Genomic DNA, 25,818 nt, shown 5'->3' on the forward strand with positions numbered 1-25,818 from the left:
TATTTCTGTCCACCAACCAGATGTGGAAAGACAACAATCTGCCAGCTGTTTGCTGCTCTGGCTGGACAGAAGTTTTTCTCAGTGAACTGTCACCTTCACATGGAGACGTCTGACTTCCTGGGAGGCCTACGACCTGTCAGACATCAGGTACTGACCAGTCTGTGATGTTTGACACTGTGTCCTAACAGCATGTGAAGGCACCAAGTGTCATTGACAAAATTAATTTTTTCCTTATTTTTAAGAATTATAAAACATGAAAGGAGTTTGAGCATTATCATCTGATCGTTAATGTGTGTCTGTGTGTGTTTGTCGTCATGTAGACCAGTGGTGAGGACAGCAGGCTGTTTGAGTGGCATGACGGTCCTCTGGTTCTGGCTATGAAGGAGGGAGGAGTGTTTCTCATGGATGAGATCTCTCTGGCAGACGACTCTGTGCTGGAGAGACTCAACAGGTAGTGCTACATCAAAGATGAATCACTTTTCATTTGAAAATTACTTCACTTTTTTCACAACATACTTTTACTGATCAAAACTTTGGGTTGCTGATCCAAGCTCAGTACTTTTCAGCTTTTGTAGAGTTAACAGAAAGGATCGTTTATGGCTCCATCTAAAATTCATACAATTATAAGGCTGTCTGTACAAAAAAGCAGGGGTTCTCAAAATTTTTGAGACATTAGCTCTCTCCCCGTGACTCAAACTCAAACTTCCAAAAACATCGTATACTATCGTAACATCTGCTTGTTAAAAGCTTATTAACTAAACTAACAAGTTAAAAGGTAAAAAGAATCCCCTTTGGCTCTTGATGCCATTTCATATTCTTTTGTCAGGGATAAAATATTCAGTAATGAATAGCTTTTTCTCACCTGTTATTATGTTTATTTTGCCATTTTAGCCACAAAATTAAGAACAAGGATCACTCATTAGCCATTAACCAAAGAAAATATCATGGTGAATGATAAACAAAGGAGAGAATTTGATGGTGCATCTTCTTTCTCCTCAGTGTTTTAGAGACAGAGAAGTCCCTTGTTTTGGCAGAGAAAGGAAGTGGAGACAATGATGATGTGGAGCTGATCAGAGCGGCGGAAGGTTTCCGCCTGGTTGCCACCATGAACCCTGGAGGAGACTTTGGAAAGAAGGAGGTAGATTTAAGAGATTCAGATTTGACAGACATGGAATGTCAATCATTGTTGTGGAAAACCCTGATGTTACATTAAAGACTGCTACATTAAGGAACCATGAGCGCTCATGCTCTGTTGCTGTAACTCATTCATGTTTTTTGATGTCTTACTTGTGATTAACAATGATTGTTCAATTGCTCAGGCTCACTCCACAACCCCCATCCCCAATAACGTTGTGGCCCCACTAGGCTTTTCCACGTCAAGAAGAGACAAGATGTGTTGTTCAGCTCTGCTCAGCTCCATCGCGTCCTTTTGCTTAGAATCGAAATTGCACCCCAAAGGCTGTTTATACTAAAGTAAACCACCATTTTCATTCATGCATTTTATTTAATTGATGGATTTCTCATAATGAGGGAGAATTTTGTCAGTAGTGCCACTCCAGGTTCACCCTGCAAGTTTCTTGCCAAGCATTCTGGGGTCAATAACAGCACAAACCAGGAAGGGACTTTTTACAGCTTTTCTCTCTCATCATGTGCAGTTCCTCCATATAATGAAAAAGGTGGTTAACTGTTTATTAGGGTTGTTCAACAATATACATTTTTAATCCTGATTAATCATAGAAGTTCTATTGTTAAGTTTATAAAATGAAATGTGAAATGAAGGAGCAGTGGTGTACTGAATTTCTTATCACTGTGGCTACAGTGAGACATTGCAGTGTATTAACCAAAGTGTGCTGAAAGTGACAATAAAGCATGCAGATGCAGCTACAAAACTAGTGCTCTACCTATGGACTGTAATGGCATCACAATTAATGCTGACAGCCCTACCTCTTACTAACATGCAGTCTGAAATACAGTTTTTATGGGACAAAGCAAGAAATCAGCAGTAGAGGTGGGCAGAGCTGAGCAGCGCATGTTGACATGTCATCCTTTGTCATTGTTCTGATTTAGAGCTACCCAGTGGTGGAATTGCATGCTGAGCTGTCTTTTATGTCTAAATTGATTTAAACAGTAATTGAACAGATCTATGCATTGGTGGGTTCTGATTTTTGTGCCTGTCTTCTCTCGGACAGCTTTCTCCTGCCCTCAGGAACCGTTTCACAGAGATCTGGTGTCCACAGAGTAACAGCCGGAGTGACATGGTTCAGATCATCCAACACAACCTGCGCTCAGGACTCTCCCTGGACGGTAAGTCAGCCCAGATATGAGCAGACTCATTGTAAAACAAAGCTTTGTGTTTTATGAATAAGTAATAAGTGGAGGCATGGTTTGCCTCTGCCAAGAACAAGACAAAGTCTTGCTTTCTTGGAGACTCTTAAATGCCGAAGACCAAACTTTTTTCACCACATATTATTTATGATCACCAAACTTGACTATGTTTTTATAATCTTTCAAACTGATATAAAGCTGAGTTTTTTTTTTATCCTAACCTCCCTTTATAACATTTTTTGGCCTAAATTACTGATTTAAACTGAAAGCTAGAATTTACATCGACTCTGTAGGTTAAAGAACTATAGAAAAATTTGAGTTGAGCGTGTTTTCTCTAGGTGGTGACATTGCAGAGCTGATGCTGGACTTCATTGAGTGGCTGACACAGCAGGACTTTGGCCGGCGCTGCATCCTGAGCGTTAGGGACATCCTGTCCTGGGTGAACTTCATGAACACTGTGTGTGAGCGCGATGAGGATGGCTTCATGACGATGGGAGCTCTGGAAGATGAAGAAGAAGCAGAGTGGGACCTCAGACTGGACACGGTGACTGCCTTCATCCACGCTGCGTGTTTGGTTTACATCGATGGCATTGGCTCTGGTGAGATGGTTGATTAATTTTAGGTTAGAGATATTGTCCCTCTGAGGTGGGGTTTTAGATATGTGTCTCTTTGGTACTGCAGGAACCACAGTGTCATGTGCAGACAGCGCCCTCCTGGCACGCCGGCTCTGCCTGGGCTTCCTTCAGCAGCGTCTCAGTAAGATGACCAAACTGGATCAGGAGATGCTGGATGCTCTGAGAGTCTATGACAGCAGCCTGTCCAGGGAGCCCCAGTGGGGAGAAGACTTCTTTGGCATTGACCCCTTCTACATTGCTTTGGGTATCAATCACGATTATTTGTAACAGAATCATAGAGTTACATTATGTACTGCTCTTGTTTTTGATCATATTACCATATAACCACCAGACAGGAGTTGTAATTAACCCATTAACCCAAGATTTTACATTACTTTGGCATTTTCTTGTTAATTGTTCAAATTCATTCCACTCTACCCCTCTCATGCTCTAATGTTACATTTTATTGCTTTCTGGTTGTCCTCACAGGTCCTCAGACTGAGACCCGTAACCTATCAGACTATGCCATTGCGGCAGGCACCACAGCAGTAAACGCTCAAAGGCTGCTTCGAGCACTCAAGCTGCAGAGGCCGGTGCTACTGGAGGGATCGCCTGGTGTGGGAAAGACCAGCCTCGTATCAGCACTAGCTAAAGCTTCAGGAAACCAGCTAGTCAGAATCAACCTATCAGAGCAGACGGTGAGCCTCTCTGTGATGAAGTCAAAGTTTGATTCTGAGTGAACTTTAAGGCTCTGATACTGACGATGTTTCCCCTCTTGCAGGATGTGACTGATCTGTTTGGGACAGATCTACCTGTGGAAGGGGGGAAGGGAGGAGAGTTTGCTTGGAGAGACGGCCCTCTGTTGGCTGCTTTGAAGGCAGGGCACTGGGTAGTCCTGGATGAGGTAAACACTACTGATTTTACAGTTTACATTTGTACATTTTGTGAATCTTAATTAAGTTAACCCTGTCATGATATTTATTTAATCTGCTAAACTAAACTGGACTGTCTGTCATACTGACAGCTGAACCTGGCCTCTCAGTCGGTGTTGGAGGGTCTGAACGCCTGCTTCGATCACAGAGCAGAGATTTACATCCCTGAACTGGGAATGAGCTTCCAGGTTCAGCACGAGAAGACCAAAATCTTTGGCTGCCAGAATCCTTTTACCCAAGGAGGAGGACGTAAAGGACTTCCAAAATCCTTCCTTAACAGATTTACTCAGGTAAGGAACTGCTGAGGTGTAATTACAAACTGTTATGCACTTGCGTCATAAGATTTAAAATGTTATTCTTACTTTTAGTGGTTTATGCAAATAAAGAACTGAAAATTATCCTGGATTTCATTTTTGTCACCAACAAAATTAGAAATCAGAAATGTGTCACCATCGTTATTTTTCCTTTCTTTCACGGCCTCAGTACCGAGAAGACTCATGCTGGTTTTATTTTTGAGTATTTTCATCTCTTGACTCATTAAAATGTGTGTTTACAGGTTTTCGTGGACCAGCTTACAAGCAAAGACATGGAGTTCATTGGAGACTCAATTTTCCCCAACATTGACAAAGAAATCATCGTTAAAATGGTGCAGTTCAGTAATAGGGTAAGTCTCTGTTCTACTTTACCTGTATGGTATCTTGAAACAGTGGGAGGTGCAGCAATAGGTATCATTTGACAGTTATAGCTGTTCAGTGTCCAAAGAAGGCTAAAAAATGTTTTTCCTTTTAACAGCTGGTCAAGGAAGTGTGTGTAGAGCGACGATGGGGTCAGAGAGGAAGCCCCTGGGAGTTCAACCTGCGTGACATGTTTCGATGGTGTCAGCTGATGCATGCCGACCAATCACCAGGTTTCTTCAACCCTGGTCAGCATGTTGCCCTGGTATATGCTGACAGGATGAGAACAGAGGCAGACAAGGCTCAGGTACACTCCTCATATACCCTGCTTTACTTAAGAGAACAGAATAATGTTTAAGAAAATCAGTGAAAATGGAAATTGTCATTGTGTAGAAGTTTAAAACTTTATAGAAATAACTTTGATGAATAGGTTTACAATTATTGCCTAATTATATGTAGAAGGATTAAAATAACCCTAAAAATAACATGAAGTCTGCTGTTTAGGATGCTGTCAACATTTCTGGGGCAATTTCAATAAAATGTTTATCACTGTCTTCAGTCTATAAACCCAGGGGAATCGTGGTTTGAAGTATGATGTCAGAAGTTAGATTTTATTGTGGGGTGTTCCTCAGAGGACTGTGTTTGTCCTTCTGCTATATTGATTTGTAGTTAAGCCTTTGAATAATCTTTAAAAATACATATATATTTTATATGATGATGTCTACAGCATTTTGGCTTTGAATGAAAATAGGGTCTGGATTTCTCAGTAGTATTACTGATACACTGGACTGTTGTGGTCAGCTGAGCTGAAATAAAAAACTTTTGATTTACAGTTGATCTATGTTCCTTTCCCCTCCTATACTCAAGAGCTTTGGATAATGACTGAAAGAATAATAATGTGGATCCAAGTGGTTGAAAGTGGAAATTGGTTTCCTCCAGCGTCACTGGGCTCAGCCATAGAGATAGGATAAGGAAGCAGCTTAGCTTGCTAAGGTATCTGTAAGGATGTCTCCTGTTTGCCTCCCTTTAGAGGTCTATTTGGTATCCAACTGGGAGGAGACCCTGGGGTAGACCCATGATTTGCTGGAGTGATTATATACCAATTATGGCCTGGGAACACCTTGGGATCCCTCATGAGGAGCTAGAAAGTGTTTTAAGGGAGCGGGACTTCAAGGTTAGCCTACTTCCACCAAAGCCCAATCCCTGGATAAGTGGAAGAAAACTGATGGATAGATAAAAATTGGAACAGACAAAAGTTAATTCCTACTAAACCCAAGGTACGGTATTTGGAACTCTTTAAAAAGGGATCATCAGAAACAGACTTTAGATAAGAAAAAAATCATTTAGAGAAAGTTTAAGATTGCTGGCAGTTCTTATTTGATCTTGCTCTGGTTTTAACTTTTGGGAAACATCTTCAAAAAAAACTTTATCAATTTATATTTATCAAAACACAGTCAGGACTGTGTCGTAAAATCTTCGAAAAATCTTCTTCTGAATTAATTAAGATTTAATTCAGTTTAGTTTCTGTTTGTAGGTTGGAAGTTTCAGTAAGCTGTACTTTTTATTCAAGTGTCCCTTACACATATCAATAGATAATCAAATGCTGTAGAAACATAACCATAAAGCTTGACTACTGGACCCATCAGGAACAACAACACCCATGCCTTCATTAAAGACCCTCAAAAAGCAGCCAAGGTTGCAGGTGCTTAATGGAGAAATGATGTGGAAAGTTTCCTTTTTAAGTTTTCTTCTAAACCGACTTAGATAAACTTACAGCAAGAATAGAGCTTTGTCAGAGTAAAACTAAAATGCCTGTGACAACCAGCAGTTTAGGACTCTAAAACTCCCCTTGTCCTTCCAGGTGCTGTCTGTGTTCAGGAAAGTGTTTGGTGAGGACTTTGAGCCTTACAGTGGCTCCAGAGAGTTTCACATCACTCCACTCAACCTGCAGGTTTGTTGAAATATCACGACTTCCATTTTTTCCTGAATAGTTTTTGAGATTGAACAGACTTTGATAAGTCTGTCCTCTCCCTGGTAGGTGGGTTTCTCTGTCCTGCAACGCAGCGGCGGAGCCCCTGTGGCCCTGGACCCTCCATTGTCCATCACTCACCAGGCACTGCGACCACTGGAGTCCCTGATGAAGTGTGTGGAAATGGGCTGGATGACCATACTGGTCGGCCCCACAGCCAGTGGGAAGACCAGCCTAGTGAGGCTTCTGGCTCTGCTCACTGGACATCGGCTTCGGGTGATGGCCATGAACAGTGCCATGGACACCACTGAGCTGCTCGGGGGCTTTGAACAGGTAAGCACAATCTCTACTCACCTTTTTTCCACTATCTGAAACACAAGACTATGTTCCTCACCCTTTTTCCCATCATTTCCCATATCCAGTTGGATATCATGCGGCCATGGCAGCAAGTCCTGGAGAGCGTTGACTATATAGTTGCCATGGTGATAAGACGTGGCCTGATGTCTCTGGATGTTGGCGTGCAGGACACAGAGTTCCTACTGCAGACATGGGGTCTGTTCTGTCGCTGGCTGAAGGAGGAGGGGCTGCAGAGAACAGGAGGAGCAGTGAACTCTGAGGCTGTGAACAAGTTGGAGGTCATCATCCTGCTGCTGCAGAAACTAAACACCAAGCTGAAAGTCTTCACTGGTAACAACGCCATACACTAAAGCTCTTCTGTATGTTCTTCCTAAGTGTGTTTGTGCTCAAGATTGTGTTTTTCCTGCAGACATGTCCAAACTGCAGACGGACTTCACCCTGCTGAAGGAGCGTGTGGCTCAGTTAGAGGATGGATGGACTAATGGAGGCTTCGAGTGGTTAGATGGGATGCTGGTACAAGCTCTGCATGCCGGGGATTGGTTGCTCATGGACAATGTCAACTTTTGCAAGTGAGAAAAAGTCAATTTTTCCATCCATAACCTACTGTTTTTCACACAGTAATAGCAACATGCTTTAACGTTTGTGTCAATTAAGATATAAAAAGTCATCAGGTGAAGTAAAACTGTATTGATAATGTCGATGTTTTACAGAAAGAAGCCAGAATATGTAATTAGAAAAGGAGATATGTCTCTAGGACGGACATAAAGAAAGTTGAGAAAATTGGTAGCTAAAAAAAAAAAAAATCTCTTGGAGGTCAAAAATGTTTAAAATTGATTTGATTATCTGTGTGGTTTTCAGTGCTTCTGTCCTGGATCGCCTCAACGCTTTGCTGGAGCCAGGTGGATCTCTAACCATCAACGAACGTGGTGTTATAGACGGCAAGACCCCCAAAATCATCCCACATCCTAACTTCAGGTAAATTATCTTCTTCATTTTGTGTTGTAAAGAAGTTGTAAAGTTGTAAAGAAGTCTTTGCTGAGTTGTTTGTTTTGTGTATGCAGGCTGTTCCTGACAATGGACCCTGTACACGGGGAGCTTTCCAGAGCCATGAGGAACAGAGGAGTCGAGGTCTACATCCCTGGGGAACATGAGGCAGTCTGCTGGGACTCACAGGACCTGAAGACTCTCCTTCACACTGCAGGAGTGACTGGGGACTGTGTGTGTGAGCTGCTGATTGAGATACACAAAAGCATCAAATCTGCTATCTGGGGTAAGAACTGGATAACATATTAATGGATAATCAGTCTGTCAGTGTGCACAGTTAATTATGTTTTTTTTTTTTTGTTTTTTTTTTTTTTTCTTCAGACTCCCCTGCCTCATCAGTGGCTTCCCTCCTCCATGCTGCCACGCTGCTGTCCTGTCAGCTGCAGAGAGGTGTAGATTTACCCAGCGCCCTGCTGCATGCATGTGGAGAGGCCTACTCTCTCTGCCAGCGCACCACTGCCAGCCAAAAGGTATCATCACCTCATCATCTCATCAGTGCATCTTAACAGTTCCTGTCTGTCTAATCTGTTAAGAAAAAAGTATATAAATGTCCATTACACCACTGGTGCAATGGGCATTTATTGCATTTATTTGCATTTATTATAATGGGCATTTATACTGCATTTATTTGGTACTTCCTCCTCTATGCTGACAACACAGCATGTATAAAGGTATGTTCAGACTTTAATTTAAAGTTAATCACTAGATGAAAAAACACAAGTCTATTGTTTTCTCTCCAGCAAGCCCAGCAGGTGATAGAGCAGCACTTATCCATTCTGGACACAGAGGACTGGGGTAATGGGCTGCTGTGTGCTGGAGTCTGGCCTGATGGTTTCCCCTCAGCCCTTCTCTCTACCGAGGACTCCTGCTTCTCAGCTGTCCTCCGAGATGGACAGGTCCTCTCGTTCTGCCTGAACACACTCAGCCTTCAGGGAAAACGGTGAGGAGTTAAACAACCACAAAGATTGCAGCAGGAATCTAGCATAACCTACTAAATATCAAGCTAGCAAAACTTGTTTTTTTATTTGGAGAAATACACAGCAAGTGGAACAAATCCGACACTGAAGAAGTTTGTGATTACTGAATGAAAAATATTAAAAAAAAAAAACTTAAATGCCAGTCAAAATACTCTTGAAGTTGGATTTTTAAAGACATATATGCATCTACAGGAGTCGCCCGCTGAGTCTGAGTGACCTGCAGAGAGCGCTGCAGAGTAGTGGTGTCAATGAAGGTGTGGTGTTTTCTGGGGGAGTAGTGGATCTGGCAGATGGAGATGCTCTGAGGCTGATTCCCACCGCAGTGAGACTGCTCACAGAGAGAGCATCACATGGAGACTGGATCCTCCGCAGCAGCTGGCTTTCTCATCTCGGGAAGAGCTTCAAGCATGTCCCTGGTCTGTTACTTTGCATATACAAGGATATTGCCATCTGGTGAATTTCATTAACCATTCAAAGGCTAAAAGGGTTGATCTTTTCTCCAGTACTCTGGATCCTTAAACTGTGTGCCTTTTGACTCTTTCAGATCCAGCCTTGGTTCAGGTGGAGGCAGGAAACAGAGCCCTAAAGGCTGTGTTTGCTGGTAAACTTGCTGCAAAAGGAAAGTCATTGGCAGAGCTGCTGCAGCCTCACAATATTGGTAACATCATGTTTTGTTTCTCTGTTATACTGCTTTCCCACTAAAATTAGAAAAGCGGGTTTTTTAAACGTGGTTAAACCATCTAACAATTGACAAGTGACTCCTTTCCCATTGCCAGCAGACCCGGGTCTTATCGCCAGCAGACGAGCTGTGTGGCTGTTTTTTTTTTTTTCCTCTGGTGTGTCAAGCTGATGTCATCACGTTGATCATCATCATCAGCGCGCTGAAACACAGCTAAGCTTGTTTATAACTTGCCTCCGCGTGCAAACAAAGCCTCGCTCACTCAACATTTCAGCTATGTTGTTGTATATAGTTGTGTCTCGCACAGTCCCTTTGACCTGGCGCTGACTCTCCTCTTCTCCACGGTTCAATAGAAGCCCTCTGATCCCACTGTCTTGCCAGTGCTGTGCCATCTTGCAAATATAAATCTCACACGCTGAGTCCAAAAAACAACAATGCTCCTCCCTTAGCTGCCAGCATCCTTTTGTTGCCCCAAGTTACAGTTGCGATATGATGACGTAGGCACGTTATGCCAAAGTCATCCCGCGTTCACCTGGGTGTGACGTTCCCACTGGAGCTGATCAGAGGCAAGCCAATTAAAACCCGTGTCCATTGCAGGGTCAGTCAATGCGGGTCTGAATGCCGATCAGAGCCTTTCCCACTGCCGACAGGAGCAGATTGTTAGCGTGTTTAAACAGGTTTTCCAGCCAGTGGGAAAGGGGTATTAGAAACATTACATCTGAAAGTCCCAGCAAGAACACCTTAGGTGCTACCTGTAATTATGCATTTTAGATTAAGATTTGTATTAAGAACTCTTAAAGAAAATTCTTGGATTCATCACTTCAGTATTTTCAGAGAGAAGCCTGTTGTATACTTCTGCATTAAATCTACTCTGTGGCATAGTCCTAAGCCTATGCAGGGGCCTTTGCACAAAGTTGATCATCAAGCAAACTGTGCAATTCTTTCACAGCAAGTTTATGATGATTTGGATAAAGCTGCCATTTGGTCATTAATTTGGACTGTTCTATCCCCAATCAGATTCTGTCAACTAAAAGTAGAAACAACTGTATTTTTTTAATTCCCAGATGAATACAGGATCCTGGTGGACATGCGCTGGAACAAGCAATACCTTGATATTTTAGCTAACAAGTGCAACTTTGAGGATGAGGAAAGATACACTGAGTTCCTGGAGGCACTTAATGCAGTTGCAAACAGGTACAGTTGGAGCCCAGTGGTTTATTGTTTTTTATTTGTGTTAACCTTTGGTGCAAATATGTTGTACACACAAGAGTTTATAAAAGCAAAGATTGCTGCCGAAGTGTAAGAGAGTGGACTCACATTTGCAAATAAAACTGAGACTAACAAATTAGGTGTAAAACAGTACAAATACACTTAATTATCTTGACTGTATTTGATGTCATAAAAAAGTGTTGTATTTTGTATGTTAGGATCATCTTGATGATGGACAGAGAAGAGCGGTCGGTGATCTGCACCTGTGCCATTAACATGTCGGCTCAGAACTGTGCTCTGAGGATAGCTACAGCCTTCAGCAAAGGTATGAATGGCACAATTTAGTGATGATGTCCATCGAATGAACTGTACAGCAAACTGTGTCAGATTGAGATAATTCATCATGTGCCCTTTTCTCCCTGCTGACAGGCACTGTGGATGTTGGTCACTTGCCTCATCCTGTGCTGATGCACCTTAGGACGTTCTTTGACCTGTGGGACTCATTCACACTGCAGGCAGTGCAAAACGGACAGCCTTACATCTCAGACCACATCACGTTTGAGGTCAGAGGTGTTGTTTTCACTCTCTCACATTAAATTTCAGCCTATTAACTACACTACAGCTACCATTTTTCTGCTGCTCTGAATTGCTGATGCATAGATTTCAATCAGTGCTTCTCTACTAATACCATACTTAAAACTAATGGTGACTTCTTTTCACCGACTTAATCATAACTGAGGTAAGATAAGAAATAACCCTAAAATGATGGAGGAAAAGCACACTGGCTGAGGTTAACAGAATTTACAAAGAGCTCAGACCTCATCCCTTCACTCTTCTCTCTCTTTCTGTCTTTAGGTCCTGCAGCTGCTTCAGTGGCTTGATCGGTTTTGGGATGTCTGCAGCACACTGCCGGCCGACTCTCAGGGCATCTCTGTGCTGTCTCTGCACTGGCAGTGGGTGCAGAAACACCTCATCCTACGCCTGCCACAGCTGCTGCTGGGAGACAATGACACTGCAGTAGAGTAAGCAGTTTCTTCCTCAATTTATCAAATGTATAGAAGAATTGTGTTTTTCAGGACCTGCAGTTCTTCTATTTTATCTTTATAACTCATTGTTTTTGTCTTGTCTTCTTCAGAGGTTACCAGGAGCTGCAGGTAGTCTCAGCAGCCATCCAGACTGTTCTGTCCACCCCGGTGTCTTTGGCTACGGCGCTGAAAGGAATCCAGAAAACACTTGGGAAAGCTCTGCCTTTCAAGGTCTGGATTAAACTTCATCATCTTATTTACACAGTTGACATAGCTTTTGCATATGTTTACTCATGGCCAGCTTCTTTGGCTAGCCTTATTTTCATCATACCCATCTCAATATTACACCAAAGTTTTGTAAAAGATTAGACAGAAACAATTTATCTCTATCTCCCTCAGCTGGAGTCAGTGGCAGAGTGTGCGTCTCGGCTAAGGCTCCTCAGTAAAGCCCTCGATGTGAGCGATCTAAGGCTGGATGGTTCAACTTCTCTGAGGCAGGAGCTGCTCCGTCTTCAGGGTGCTGGTCTTGGACTGGACATTAAAGAGAGTCTGTTGGAGGCTTGGGGTCTCATTCTGCTGGCAAACAACCAGCTGGATCCACAGACATCTGGTAAGCTTTTATGATGTTTTTAAGTCTGTTTAAGGCAAATCCTCCTATAAATCATAACTTCTTCTTTGGTCCCGCTATGAGTCTAAAGAATTTCTCTCACACAGAGAACTGCTGAGAAAAAAAAATAGGGGGTTATAACTAAACATTGTGTTTTCTTAAGATGTACATCTTTGACATAACCAGAGAGAAAAGATGTTCTGCCCAGGGAGCACAAGTTTGTGATACTGTATCTCTTAGGCTTTTCTATCCCAATAAAGGGAAAGAGCCCCATAAATAATCTTACAAAACTAAACAAACAAAAAATGTTGGGTTTAATGGCAAGTGTTCAATATTTTCCTTTAGGGTTTATAGTGTTTTGGCTAAAGGAAGTCTGTAATATGATTTGTGTGCCATGTCTGAACAACTGATCAATGAACCTCTAATTATATCCTCTCATCAGGAGTGATGGAGAGGTTGGTGTTGAGTGTGGAGCAGCAGCAGCGTCAGATGACATCCAGAGGCCTCCTAGAGGTCTGTATGCCATCAGAAGGGGAAGAACCAGCAGACGGAGTCCACCTGAGCCAAGGAGAGTTGCAGCAACTCAGCCGCAGAGCACAGTTGTGGCCACTCATGGAGCAGCTGGCTGTCCTCAACCAGCTAAGACTGAGCACTGACCTGCTGCACTTCGCTCTCTCAGCTGGGTAGAAATCAGTCTTTTCATTTTCAGGAATACTAGAAAGGTCTGATCTGGACACACCTTACTGAACTTTTTTTGGTGTAATTTCAGTGACCCAGAGGCTGAGGAAAGTTTACGTCGGGAACTCTCCAGACACCTGCGATACTGCCTCCAGTCAACACCAATGAATGTCAGTCAGCTGCAGCCGCTCTGGTTTCTGCTCAGCAGTGACAAGGTCAGTGCACAGAGGCTTTATTTGTGGCAGTAGGGGTAAAATACTTAACTAAGTTTGAAAGTTAATCCCGTAAGGTTACATCTTGATTTTTCTGATAAACTGAAGAAAAAAATCTCCAGTCACAGTAGACAGAAACGTAAGATGAGGATGAGACAGGATCTGGGCAACACTTGTCCATTCAAATTAATTTTTTGCATCAACTACAGTCATTAAACTAAAGTAGGAAATAGTAATTGATGCTAACACTTAAAAATTCATGTGGGTTCTCATAAATCCTGATCGATGTTAATGACTCTGCTCTCTCCAGCCGGCTGAGGAGCTGCAGTATGTGTGGTGCGAGCTGCTCTCAGAGGCTCTGTCCACCCTGTGGACCAGCAGTGTGACCTCTGACCCTGACCTGTGGTTGAAATGGGACCCACTGAGACCTGAGACTCGTCAAACTCTGAAGCTTCACCATGGGGCTGACAGCAAAGTACTGATCAGCAACATTTCAACTTATTTCACTAAGTTAGATTCTCTCTGCTGGTTTAACACACCTTCATGTTGTTTTCAGGGACCGGGCTTGTTGAGTAAAGCCGTGTGGTCGCATTGCATGCAGGGAGTTCTCAGCAGCAGTGAGACTGGAGGTCGATGGGAACCATCGGGCTCTGCACTCCTCTCCCTTTCCCATGTCACCCTGGGGGAGTGGAAAGAGAGGATCCAGCAGCTGCAGGATGTTTCTGCTGTTCTGTGGGACAACATGGCTGTCCCTGCTCTGGCTGGGTTCAGGTAGTTATCGATTGATCAAAACATTGATGAATGGATAGATGCATGGGGAGTCATGTTGGTAACAGAGATGCCACAAGACCAGAATTTTAAACTGAAATTGCTTTTAAACTTACATCTGTTCTTTCGGTTGCCACAGCATCAAACAGGTCCAAGGTATGCAAAATTGGTTGATTTCTTGTCAATTACCAAAATTGTAGACTAACTCCTGCACACCCTCTGGCCTAACCTTGCATAGCAGATGGATTGTTCAGATGCAATGTCTGTTATTAGGCAGATCCAGCTTGCAAAGCTCCAATCTGAAATGGTTGTGCTAGGTCTGAAAATGGACCTGACCAATCAGCGTCATTTGAAGAGAACAAGGCGGTAACCACAGGCATGTTTAGTTGTACTGTGAGAGGGTTGCAAAGGGTGCCAACAGTGTAGCGTTTAGCTCGGATATAGCTATTGTATAGCAGCAGGTATAAGAATTGGACCACTTTTATTTGTTCAACAAAGAGCAACAACAGAACTGAAAGCTTTTCATGATGGAAAATATGTTTTTGCTCCCCTCCTGATCTGCTTCAGCATAAGCTTGAAATAGTTACAGGCAAGGTATAGTAGTTCTGCTGTGAGCCAGTATATACAATGGCATCCACAGCTGCTGGTGTAGCAATTTGCTTGGATGTAGCTTTAGTTTAGCAGCAGTTTTACCAGAACTAGGACACGTTTTTTTTATCAGAACAAGAGCAAAGAGCCTCACTGGAAGTTTTTTTTTGCCAAAGAAGATGTTTTTGCTCTTCTCTGGACCAGCCTGGCATGAGTTTTATCTACCAACAAGCTCCACCGTTCATAAACTACGGCAGTGCCAGCCTTTTGAGCTTAGGTTACTACCGTAGCTGTGCATGCCTATGCCCAAATTTTGTCTTGTTGATCTGATTGGCTCACAATGAATGTGTCAGACGGGTTGTTCTTTCAATCAACTTTCTAGAATTTTTTAAAATGTCCAAGCCTCCCCAGATGAATGTGACATATATCCATGCAATGGACTTATGAAACATCTGGTTTATCAGGTTAAACTTGGAAGAAAAACTTCTCGATTTTGTCAAGATTGCACAGCAACATTGGAAAAGTTTACTTTCTAGAAGTACTTGTCTGAGACATTTTAATAATTTAAAAAATGTGATAATATTTTCTTTTTTTTTTTTTTAAGTTTCATTAAACAGCTAAGTAAACCCTGTCTAAATTTTGCAAAAACACAGATGTTTGTTGTTCAGATAAATTCCTTTAAACTGCCTTAATTGCACAAAAACATTGCAAAACTCTGTCTGAACTGCATAACAAATCTCACCGACATCCATTTTTTTGAGACATTTTGTTTTAAATTTAAAATTTGCAGACAAACTCCTGAATTAAACACTAGAAATTATCTCTATAACCTCTGGTTTAATAATCATCTCCATTTCTCCTCAGGGCGACAGATTTCCGTCTCCAGGGTGCTGTCCTGCGTCGTCAGCTGCAGAGCATGGCGGACCTACTGCCCCCCAGCCTGCAGGAGGGTTACATGGAGAGCTGTGAGAGCCTTGTGGAGGACCCCGACCCACTGATAGCAGCTCAGGAGATCCAGACTGTGTTCAGAGACTTCCTTCCTCCTAATCTGCTCCCTGCTGGCCTTCTGGAGGCCTGCATCACCTGCCTGCAGCAGTATGTGCAGAGTAAAGTCCAGGGGTCCAACACACCGGCTCGGTCCGGAATGTTCTGGGTCAACATGGGCCTACTACAGATAAAAGTGTGGACGCCTCAGACCATCTTTGACCCAGCTGTGAAGAGGGCATACAAACTCAATTATGCTCAGCAGGAGGTCAGAAGTGTTTTGTGTTTGGCTGGATCACATATGTTTATGAAATTTGGCTGATAATAATCAATTGCAAATCAATTTTGGCCACCTCTAGTTACATCCAAGGAGCAGAGCAGTATATTTCATATATTCAAAACAGTTGTCCATTACCTTTGAATAATTATTTTTGTGTAGCGTGACAGTTTTGGAGGGATTAATGTAGCAACTGTTTATTGTTAAAAGAAATCATTCTTTTTTTAGGTAAGTGCTAACTGTGTAGATAGTTTGATTAAAACTCTTGTGAGGATATTTTCTTGTGTGTTGATTTTGAGGAACCATCTAGGCTAAACAAGATTATTCTTTCATGCTGATCTTTCCTTCTACATGTTCAAATTGTGTTTTCTGTCAAAAAACACTTATTCTTTATTACTTGAAGGGTCTAAGGTTCAGTGTACCTTGAAATTTAAGTCTGTTTTTTACAGTTTTATTTACAGTATGCTGTGAATATATCTGAGGTGGTAGGGATAATGTAAATATTGGACTGTACTTCAATACTTAATTGTAACTTCAAATAAATCTTTGTATTCATTTGTAGCAACTTTTTGTGTGAATAATTGTTTTTGTCTCTTTGTTTCAGCTGGCTCTCCTGCAGGAGGAATGGAGAGGACGCAGTCTGTCGTCTCAGCTGCTGACTGGAGCAGTGTTGGAGGAGAGCAGCACCACAGATGGCTTCCAGCATCCCAGAATAAGGTGAGTACTGGACACAAGTTTTCATTTTATTACATTCCACATTCAAAACAACCGTAATTCAAGAGTTTTGTTTGGGAAGTTTGTTTTTGCAATTTCGATTTGCATGCCACACCATTGCTCCAATTGTCCTTCAGACCTCTCAGAAGACTTCTTGGGTGTACTGGTTCGAAACTGGTGCCATTAAAAATCATAAATATGCACAGATTTTGTATAAAATCCCCAAATGTTGCGCCAAGTCATCATTCTGGGACTTCTGCTGCGTTCCATTTACTTTGGAAGCTGGGAATGATGGGTTTAATGTGCTTCATTTGCAACAAGTTTACAAGAGAAAGTGACAGTCACAAAACAACTGGACTTTGTGGAAATACACCCACAAGGAAACGATCCCCAATCACAGTAAGCTTTCTTTAAAGCACTTCTCTGGGCTCATATCAAACAAGATAATACAGAAGATGTGCTACACGTTCCTGTTAGAAACATTTACTGAGAAATGACAGTTGCATAGCTTTTTTGTCAGCTGTAGTTGCCGGTGCTCCGTAAACATGTTAGTATATGGACCTGTTTTCGCGTAGACTGCATTACACGACAGGTGGGCCATGTGATGCTTTGTTAAAGCTCCACAATGAAGTGTGCACTCTTAGAATGTAAATAAGTCAAAAGACAGCTTTAAAGCGCCTCTTATTGTGTTGTTGGCATATTGTTGGCTGCACATACGCACCAGTGTGCAGAGTTGCTGAGCCATTATGCAGTTATTCGGGGAAAAAAAACACCCCTTTCCATGCAAATTGGCCTTATTCCATTAAGCATTGATTAGGATGGTAATATGGCATAAATACAGTAAAGATTAGCCTACTGTCAGCAAGGGGTAATAGAAGAGTGCTGCAGTTTTTATGATGCACAAACTTTCAAGAGAGCAGGAAAAAAATTTCACCTCTGTATGACTTTAAAATCAAGAATGATAAACTATAGCCATTTTTACAGAGATTCCGCAAGAAAGGCGAAAATGAATGCCCATCTCTGTTCAACAACGAGCAATTCACACAAAGGTGTAACAGAGCCGTGCACGCCTGAGCTTATACACACACCCCGGTGTCCCGTAGTTAGATGGCAGCCGCTGCCTGAGTTGCTGCTTTCAATGAAACTCGAAACTCTGGATTTCTCAGTTTAAAACTTTGTATTTTCTAAATGCAATATGGGGAAAATAACATGAAAATTAATTTTGATCAATTAGATCCAATAAACTTTTTCCCTCCATGTTTCTGAGTTGGAGGTAGGATGGGGATTGAAACCCGGGTCCATAAGGACCCGGTTCTGTGTTATTGAAATACCCGAAATCAGTAACATTTTAGCTTATGGATACTGCTGTCGAGTCTCTCAGGCTCTGTGACTTAACATCATTTTAAGATATAACTGTTTTAAAAACATACACCAGTTCTTTCAAAGGGAGCATAAACTAGAAGTGTTGTGCATCACATTAGACCGAAATGTACCTTCATCTGTCAGCTTGAGGAAAAAAGACGCCGCCTGTGAGACGTATGCACTCATCTCTACCTGCGCTGGGAGGAACAGGCTCTCATATCCCTCACTTCAGCTGCTTCAGGACATTTTTCTTCTTCAGCTGCTCAAAAAAATGCTGAAAAGTGCTCCAGAACTTTGAGATAGTCCTGTTTGTTAACAATATTAATCCAGTGTAGAAATCCGCGGTGGAATCGACAGAATTAAAGTTGATTAGCGAACTTTACGGGCTAAAGACAAAATTTGATGCATACAGGTAACCTCGGTAAATTAGACTGTAGTCGAAATGTTGTGATCTGTTCAAATGCCACATAAAAATGGGAAAATTTAGTTTTGGATGAGAAACCGTAATAAATACAGTTGTGAATATGAAGAATCTGTTTATATTTGAGGGATGTAAAATAGATGTGACAGACTGAATTATAACTTTTTAACTCAAGCACTACTCAGCTAAGACCACTCAAGTGTAAATATTTGTCTCCATTTTGTTTTTCCACCAAACTATAGCAAAGTATCGATAGTGGTATTGATAAGGACTCGGATCAATAAGCAGTATCAATGAGGGTATCAGTATCGGTAAAAATTAATGATCCCCATCCCTAGTTGGAGGTCCAACTTCAAGCAGTGTCACAGCACACGTATTTATGTCAGAGTTCAGAAACTTCAGAGTACTGAGCTCACTTGAACATGTCATGGAACTTTTCAGACTCTGCTGTGAGCAGAAATGTGTCTGCTCTCTCCTCTCCTGTACAGAGTGTGATCAGCTCTCTAAACTCGCAGTCTCTCTAGTTAATCCACATTATTCTTTGTTTCATTCCCCTGCTGTTTTCTCCAATGAAATGCTGCTCGATTAAACGGCGCTGTTTTTTAAATCTCCTGTTTATGGAGACAGCAGCGCATACTCGCCGTTGTGGAATGCTTTGACGTCCTTTCACACTCGTTGCGGAGAAGTCTGTTATGGCTCTGATACTACCTCTCGATCTGGATCAGAGGTGGGGCGAGATCGACCCCCCATTGCGGAACAGTCGCTTTCATACAGAACAGCGTTGCGGAATGAAGGTGTAACAGACACAGAAAAGAGAGGCAGTGTGACAGTAGCTAATGTGTAAATAGGCTTGATATGTCTTTGAAATTACCATTACTAAGCAATAACCAGGAGTTAGGCTGCTTTTTTATTAATGTGTGGCAACATAACTCATGACAAGGATGTGGTTGTTTCCTTAGGGATTCCTTCATTCAGAGAGGAACTTTAATCAGGGTGGTGCTTAGGTGAACGTGTAAAAATGGCCTTTTATTAAACGCACTATTACCCTGAATATTTAACATGGATCGTCAGAATCGGTGTGGGATGAAGGCAGAATTCAACACACCTATTGCAGGTGTTGGTGTGAGTGGATGGCACATTCAGCAGGAGCAGCAATCCAGCGGATTAAGAATAATCCTGCGCAGGATTCTAGTTGTGTTTTATCTTAAAGGTGCAGTGTGTAATATTTAGCCTAGTAGCATTTAGCCGAACAAACTTGGTAAAATAAAGCAAAACATTCCGGAGATGGTCTATCTAAATAAGTGTTTAGTCATCTAAATTCAAAAATAGCTATTTTGAAAAAACAACTCAGAATAAACCTTTAATTCATACATAGGGAGGGTCCCCTCCATGGATGCCACCATCTTGGATTTTACATGTTTCCATGGTAACATAGAGGAAAAAAGGAAAAATAAAGTTATTGTATTACATCTGTATTGTATTCACATTACAGATACATTAGATTCAAGTGGTTGGCACAGTTTACAGCAGAGAAATGCAATCTAGAACCCACTTCTAGATGTTGATATTCAGTTTTACACACTGCACCTTTAAGCCCAAAGATTTTAAACTCATCATGACTGTTTTAGAATGACATTTGAACAGTTGCAGCTGTGTCATCTGAGCCGTTGCAGCTCAAATCAGACCAGCTAACAGTGTTGCTGGGTTTTTTTATAATGCGATCAGATTAATGTGAAGGCTAGGTTTTGAAATTTTACACTCCGACAAATACTATTTTCAAAGCAGAATATTTCATTAGAGGAAATCATGCATCATTGATTCAGGAAATTATTACATCTGTTTTTTGTTTTTTTTTTTAAGTTATGTTATTTTATGCAGAAACTTTAGCCTGCTTATAAACACCCCAGTCCTTTCCATCAGCTGTGCAGGCAATTTAAAATACATTATTTTAAACTTTTTAGTGTGAAAAGTCTAATTTAGTCTTACAGATAGAAATCAATCATCTAACTGTGTGTCTTTGACTTGCAGGTATCTTTGGATCCGTATGCAGCAAGTTAAGGAGCAGATCGCTGAGCTCTCCAGAAAACAAGCCTGTCGTCCACATGAGCCGCAGTATGGTCGACTCTTCCAGGAGCTGCAGCACTACCTTTGCAGCATTGGGCAAGCATCTGCGGTAGAAGACTTGCTGTCACACCTCCTAAAGGCACTGCAGACCTGCTCCTCTTCCTCCAAGTCCCGCTCAGCGATACATGCCCTGCTAAAGGAGGAGGCAGTGTGGCAGAACTCCCAGCAGCGCTTTTGTCAGAGGCTGCTGGATGATTACCCTCTGTACCCTGATGTGGTCGGACCAATTCGGACAGGAATCTTCCTGCTCAGACACGGAATGAGGCAGGTGGCCGCCCAGGTGGCCTCCTCACTCACAGCTGCACCTGGTCTACCCAAACTAGTGTCCTGCCTGTTGGCATTCCCCTCCCTGTCTCCCAGCCTGCCATCCTTCCTGTCCCGTGCAGACTTCCTCTGCTCCAGGTCATGTTTGGATGTTCTGCACTGCCTCGTTAAGTTCCTCCCCCAGCAGCAGGACTCTGATCATGTGATACCTCAGTTGTCTACGCTACTCCTGAACGCTCTGCTGTATGTTCAGTGTCACGCTCTGTCCACGGGAGAGTTCAGCCTTGAGACATGTGGTCTCTTTAGACACATCTGTCAGGTCAGAGCTGATACCTGTTATATTTAAACCTGTTCTCATTTTTACTTATTCTGGGGCTTGAATAACTAATATGTGTAAAAGATGGTTTGTAATTTCTCCAATTTAATTTGTTGCCTAAAAGTGCTGAAGAATTTCTAAACTGAACAAAAACAATGGCAATGAAATAAATTACCCTAATTACTTAGTAATGTTTGACTGTACTCAGTGAGATTTAAAAATATTGATGGAAATTCCAAACACATTGCATCCCTTTGCTAAGCTGACTATGACTTGATGTTCCCCAGGCTCTTGTGAATGAATGGGATGAGCAGGAGAGACGAAGGAGGGAGAAAGAGCAGATGGAGGCAAGTTTGTACCGTAACCGCAGTCGACAACACGGCTCAGGACTAACTGAGGATGAGCAGGAGGAGAGGGAGTTTAGACGACTGTTTCCTCAGTTCAACAAGGTAAACACACTAAACAGTTAACCTCACTGTCTCTATTGGTCCTGTCTGTCCTGGTGATGTTTGATTCAAGTGATTTTACTTGATAGACAACCCAGATGATGTTGATGAAATGCATGTAGATGCATCTACACATTTGGTGTCATTCTGGTGCTTTGCACACTGAGAGCCAGAGAAGCTTTTTTTCTCTTACAAACTTTATTTTATATGAAAACATAAGTTCAAGGTAAGGATGCGCTGAATATTTTGTATGTTTTAGACATGCCTTGTGTGAGGGGCTTTGTTTGGAAGAGTCAGTACATCTTATTCTTGCACAGATTAGTAAACATTAGAAACAGCTGTCTTTCATATTGGGTTAGAGGTTGATGGTTTCTTGTTATTCTTGTTGGTGAAAGCAGTTGCTATCAGTTAAAGCACGAGGTGGTACACACGTGGACAAAATTGTTGTTACTCCTCTGTTCATGAAAGAAAAACCCACAATGGTCACAGAAACAACTTGAATCTGACAAAAGTGATAATAAATAAAAATTCAATGAAAATTAACCAATGAAAATCAGACATTGCTTTTGAATTGTGGTTCAACTGAATTATTTTAAAAAACAAACTCATGAAACAGGGCTGGACAAAAATGATGGTACTCTTAGAAAAGATTGAAAATAATGTGACCATAGGGACACGTTCAACCAAGGTGTGTCCTCTAATTAACATCACAGGTGTCTACAAACTTGTAATCAGTGAGTCGGCCTATTTAAAGGGTGACAAGTAGTCACTGTGCTGATTGGTGACATAGTGTGTACCACGCTAAACATGGACCAGAGGAAGCGAAGGAGAGAGTTGTCTCAGGAAATTAGAAAGAAAATTATAGAAAAGGATGTTAAAGGTAAAGTCTATAAGACCATCTCCAGATAGCTTGATGTTCCTGTGACTACAGTTGCACATATTATTCAGAAATTTAAGATCCACGAGACTGTAGCCAACCTCCCTGGACGTGGCCGCAGGAGGAAAATTGATGACAAATCGAAGAGACAGATAATACAAATGGTAACAAAAGAGCCCAGAACAACATCCAAAGACATTAAATGTGAACTCCAAGGTCAAGGTACATCAGTGTTGGATCGCATCATTCGTCGTTGTTTGAGCCAAAGTGGACTTCATGGGAGACGACCAAGGAGGACACCACTGTTGAAAACAAATCATAAAAAAGCGAGACTGGAATTTGCCAAACTTCATCTTGACAAGCCACAAAGCTTCTGGGAGAATGTCCTATGGACAGACGAGACAAAACTGGTATTTTTTGGCAAGGCACATCAGCTCTATGTTCATAGAAGCAAAAATGAAGCATACCAAGAAAATAACACTGTCCTTACTGTGAAACATGGAGGAGGCTCTGTTATGTTCTAGGGCTGCTTTGCTGCATCTGGCACAGGGTGTCTTGAATCTGTGCAGGGTACAATGAAATCTCAAGACTATCAAGGTATTCTAGAGAGAAATGTGCTGCCCAGTGTCAGAAAGCTTGGTCTCAGTCGCAGGTCATGGGTCTTGCAACAGGATAATGACCCAAAACACAGCTAAAGACACCCAAGAATGGCTAAGAGCAAAACATTGGACTATTCTGAAGTGGCCTTCCATTAGCCCTGATCTAAATCCTATTGAAAATCTGTGGAAGGAACTGTAACATGCCGTCTGGAGAAGGTACCCTTCAAACCTGAGACAGCTGGAGCAGTCTGCTCATGAGGAGTGGGCCAAAATACCTGCTGAGAGGTGCAGAAGTCTCACTGAAAGTTACAGAAATCGTTTGATTGCAGTGATTGTCTCAAAAGGTTGTGCAACAAAATGTTAAGTTAAGGGTACCATCATTTTTGTCCAGGCCTGTTTCATGAGTTTGTTTTTTAAAATAATTCTGTTGAACCACAATTCAGAAGCAATGTCTGATTTTCACTGGTTAATTTTCATTGAATTTTTATTTATTATCACTTTTGTCAGATTCAAGTTGTTTCTGTGACCATTGTGGGTTTTTCTTTAAGTAACAGAGGGGTACCAACAATTTTGTCCACGTGTGTAAATAAGCACAGAGGTTTGTTTGCTGAGGCTTGAGTTGGAGGCAGCTGTTGTGCCTGTGCCTGTAGCAATAGAGAGTGACACATGTGAGACATGCACAGAGCTGTACTGCCAGTCTGATCTTTAAGACACAGCAGAAGAGGAAGGGTTCAATGAGAAATGTTCTCTGACTTGTAAGAAATTGATCTCTGTTCAGTATTAATTCATCATTGAAGCAGACAGGAGCAACAGCCAGTGATCCACTCTGAAGTGAAATGATTCATGTGTTTTGTTTTGTTTTTAAATGTCAATTCGATGTTTTCTACAGTGACATTCAGTTTGACTAGAACTGATGTCCCTGTGTTTTTCCCTTTGTTATCATTTCAGTGTAGTTTTTGGTGAGCATATTAGAGTCACAGACTTCGATTGAGTTATAAACAAACACTGTTGTCGCAGGAAGCCTCTTCTGACATCCCCATCATAAATCTACATCATGAACTGCAAGTGGCCTTTTCCTAAAGTTGTTGCAAAGCTCAGCAGTACAAACTTCTGCTGTGGATGACCATTAAGGACCGTGTTATTCTGCAGGACATCCTTCAGACTTGTACAGCCGAAGAGAGAGGTGGACGTGCACAGTAAGAGTAGTTAAACTCAGACCAGAGAGACAATTTCAAAATAAGTGTGCACATTGACACTAACTGGAATAATGATCATCATAAACTAGCCCTTTTGTTCGAGATGAAATTTCATTCCAAATGAGACATGCTGGATCTGAATCCTTTGATTGTGTAAATACATAATATGATCTGTTTTGAAGTACTTATTTTTATTAGTGTCCATGCAAACATCGCAGATGTATAGGAATCCTGTTCTGGCATTTGCAGCAGCTGTAGACCTAGGAATTATAACCTAGAATGATAAGTCTGATGGATTTCTCTTTAGTTATTGTTTTTGAAAATGTATAATAAGGCCCACCCACACATAATTTTGATTGGTCAGTCAGAGAGAAGTGACACGAGTGAAGTACTGATGCAGAAGTTTAACTTTTTCAACTGAGGGCGCTGTGACTGCAGAGGCAATCCACAACTAATCCTTAGGGCATTTTTGCACTCAGAAAGCTGAGTACTGTAAGTACTGGACATAGCTTGTTTTGTACTGAAAATCAGTGCTACAAATGCAAAAAACAGTGGCTGTTAAACAGTGGCTTATACAGCAGCTGGAGGCATCAGAAGATAGTGTTTAGCAGAGAATGGAAAAGGAGATATGGTTGGCAACTCTGAGCCATCAACTGTAGGTGGATGAGGATGCAGATTCTGCAAAAGAACTGAGTTCAAGACCTTGATGCTGTCTGTCTTATTATGCATGTAGAAATGCAATCAGTGGCTGAAGGTTGTTTGCATTGGGGGTGTATTGGGGCTTTTCCACTATGACTTTTGGCTGCACCAAGCCAAACCAAGCCATGCTGATTTACTTATCCATCACCAGTTTTGCCGCGCCAGGCTGTGCCAATCTGCACGGCGAATGATCCTGCTCTAGGGCGGGGCAAAAACAAGCCATCCCCACGTCAAACTGTGCCACATTGATGTCAAAGCGGTTGCAGGTTGTCATTTGCCAGGGGGATTTACGCCTTCTGCCCTCTGATGATACATTTTCAGCCCACAAGTAAATGCTTTTCATCCCTGCCTCTGCTCTGACAGCCTACAACTCTATAACAGTGGTGGTCTAATGTCAGCATTTGCTGTGCGGTTGAAATGTTTATGACACACAACCAAAACTCCAGATTTACTCATAGGATACTCATAGGATTATGACTTTGTCCGTACCTACTAATAACACAATTTTTACCTTTTCCCCTTCTTTTAGAGAAATAAATGCTAGACTTTTTTTTTTTAAGAGGTAGTGAACACTAACTTTTTTAATCTGTACACTGAAGTATCTGACTGAACTATGATAAAACACATCACTGGTGTTATTTATGACATTTGCACCAAACTAATAAAAATAAGCATTTTATGGCTTTAATTAGCTCAAACGGATAACTGCTTCAAAAAGGCTTTTCTGAAAAGATGTAGAATGGTAGGTTTCTACGTCACAAACTTTATATAAAAGGTAGGATGCTACCGCCTCTAAGTGACTTTACCATTCAGAGACCACTCCCATCCTCTCCTCCACCTGCACTGCCTCAGCTCTGAGAGCTCTGGCTTTACTAACACAG

At 41.9% G+C, this 25,818-nt stretch overlaps 1 protein-coding gene across 2 annotated transcripts in view; it reads left to right on the forward strand.

Moving 5' to 3' along the window:
• mdn1 (midasin AAA ATPase 1) overlaps nucleotides 1-25,818 on the forward strand; it is an 80,303-nt gene that overhangs the window by 28,379 nt on the left and 26,106 nt on the right. For both annotated transcript variants that reach the window (XM_041804751.1, XM_041804752.1), the window contains exons 30-64: nucleotides 21-147; nucleotides 321-451; nucleotides 1,000-1,138; nucleotides 2,190-2,304; nucleotides 2,664-2,924; nucleotides 3,007-3,204; nucleotides 3,429-3,637; nucleotides 3,721-3,843; nucleotides 3,964-4,161; nucleotides 4,428-4,535; nucleotides 4,664-4,852; nucleotides 6,407-6,496; nucleotides 6,584-6,847; nucleotides 6,937-7,201; nucleotides 7,281-7,440; nucleotides 7,730-7,846; nucleotides 7,933-8,141; nucleotides 8,237-8,385; nucleotides 8,656-8,855; nucleotides 9,085-9,308; nucleotides 9,437-9,550; nucleotides 10,636-10,765; nucleotides 10,999-11,105; nucleotides 11,210-11,343; nucleotides 11,636-11,802; nucleotides 11,916-12,036; nucleotides 12,205-12,415; nucleotides 12,855-13,095; nucleotides 13,182-13,305; nucleotides 13,613-13,777; nucleotides 13,859-14,073; nucleotides 15,523-15,910; nucleotides 16,524-16,636; nucleotides 20,445-21,123; nucleotides 21,408-21,569. In XM_041804751.1, the coding sequence (XP_041660685.1) occupies nucleotides 21-147; nucleotides 321-451; nucleotides 1,000-1,138; nucleotides 2,190-2,304; nucleotides 2,664-2,924; nucleotides 3,007-3,204; nucleotides 3,429-3,637; nucleotides 3,721-3,843; nucleotides 3,964-4,161; nucleotides 4,428-4,535; nucleotides 4,664-4,852; nucleotides 6,407-6,496; nucleotides 6,584-6,847; nucleotides 6,937-7,201; nucleotides 7,281-7,440; nucleotides 7,730-7,846; nucleotides 7,933-8,141; nucleotides 8,237-8,385; nucleotides 8,656-8,855; nucleotides 9,085-9,308; nucleotides 9,437-9,550; nucleotides 10,636-10,765; nucleotides 10,999-11,105; nucleotides 11,210-11,343; nucleotides 11,636-11,802; nucleotides 11,916-12,036; nucleotides 12,205-12,415; nucleotides 12,855-13,095; nucleotides 13,182-13,305; nucleotides 13,613-13,777; nucleotides 13,859-14,073; nucleotides 15,523-15,910; nucleotides 16,524-16,636; nucleotides 20,445-21,123; nucleotides 21,408-21,569 (6,547 nt within the window). The remainder of the gene's footprint in view (nucleotides 1-20; nucleotides 148-320; nucleotides 452-999; nucleotides 1,139-2,189; nucleotides 2,305-2,663; nucleotides 2,925-3,006; nucleotides 3,205-3,428; nucleotides 3,638-3,720; nucleotides 3,844-3,963; nucleotides 4,162-4,427; nucleotides 4,536-4,663; nucleotides 4,853-6,406; nucleotides 6,497-6,583; nucleotides 6,848-6,936; nucleotides 7,202-7,280; nucleotides 7,441-7,729; nucleotides 7,847-7,932; nucleotides 8,142-8,236; nucleotides 8,386-8,655; nucleotides 8,856-9,084; nucleotides 9,309-9,436; nucleotides 9,551-10,635; nucleotides 10,766-10,998; nucleotides 11,106-11,209; nucleotides 11,344-11,635; nucleotides 11,803-11,915; nucleotides 12,037-12,204; nucleotides 12,416-12,854; nucleotides 13,096-13,181; nucleotides 13,306-13,612; nucleotides 13,778-13,858; nucleotides 14,074-15,522; nucleotides 15,911-16,523; nucleotides 16,637-20,444; nucleotides 21,124-21,407; nucleotides 21,570-25,818) is intronic.

Source organism: Cheilinus undulatus, linkage group 14 (assembly GCF_018320785.1).
Source record: "Cheilinus undulatus linkage group 14, ASM1832078v1, whole genome shotgun sequence".
Classification (NCBI taxonomy): domain Eukaryota; kingdom Metazoa; phylum Chordata; class Actinopteri; order Labriformes; family Labridae; genus Cheilinus; species Cheilinus undulatus.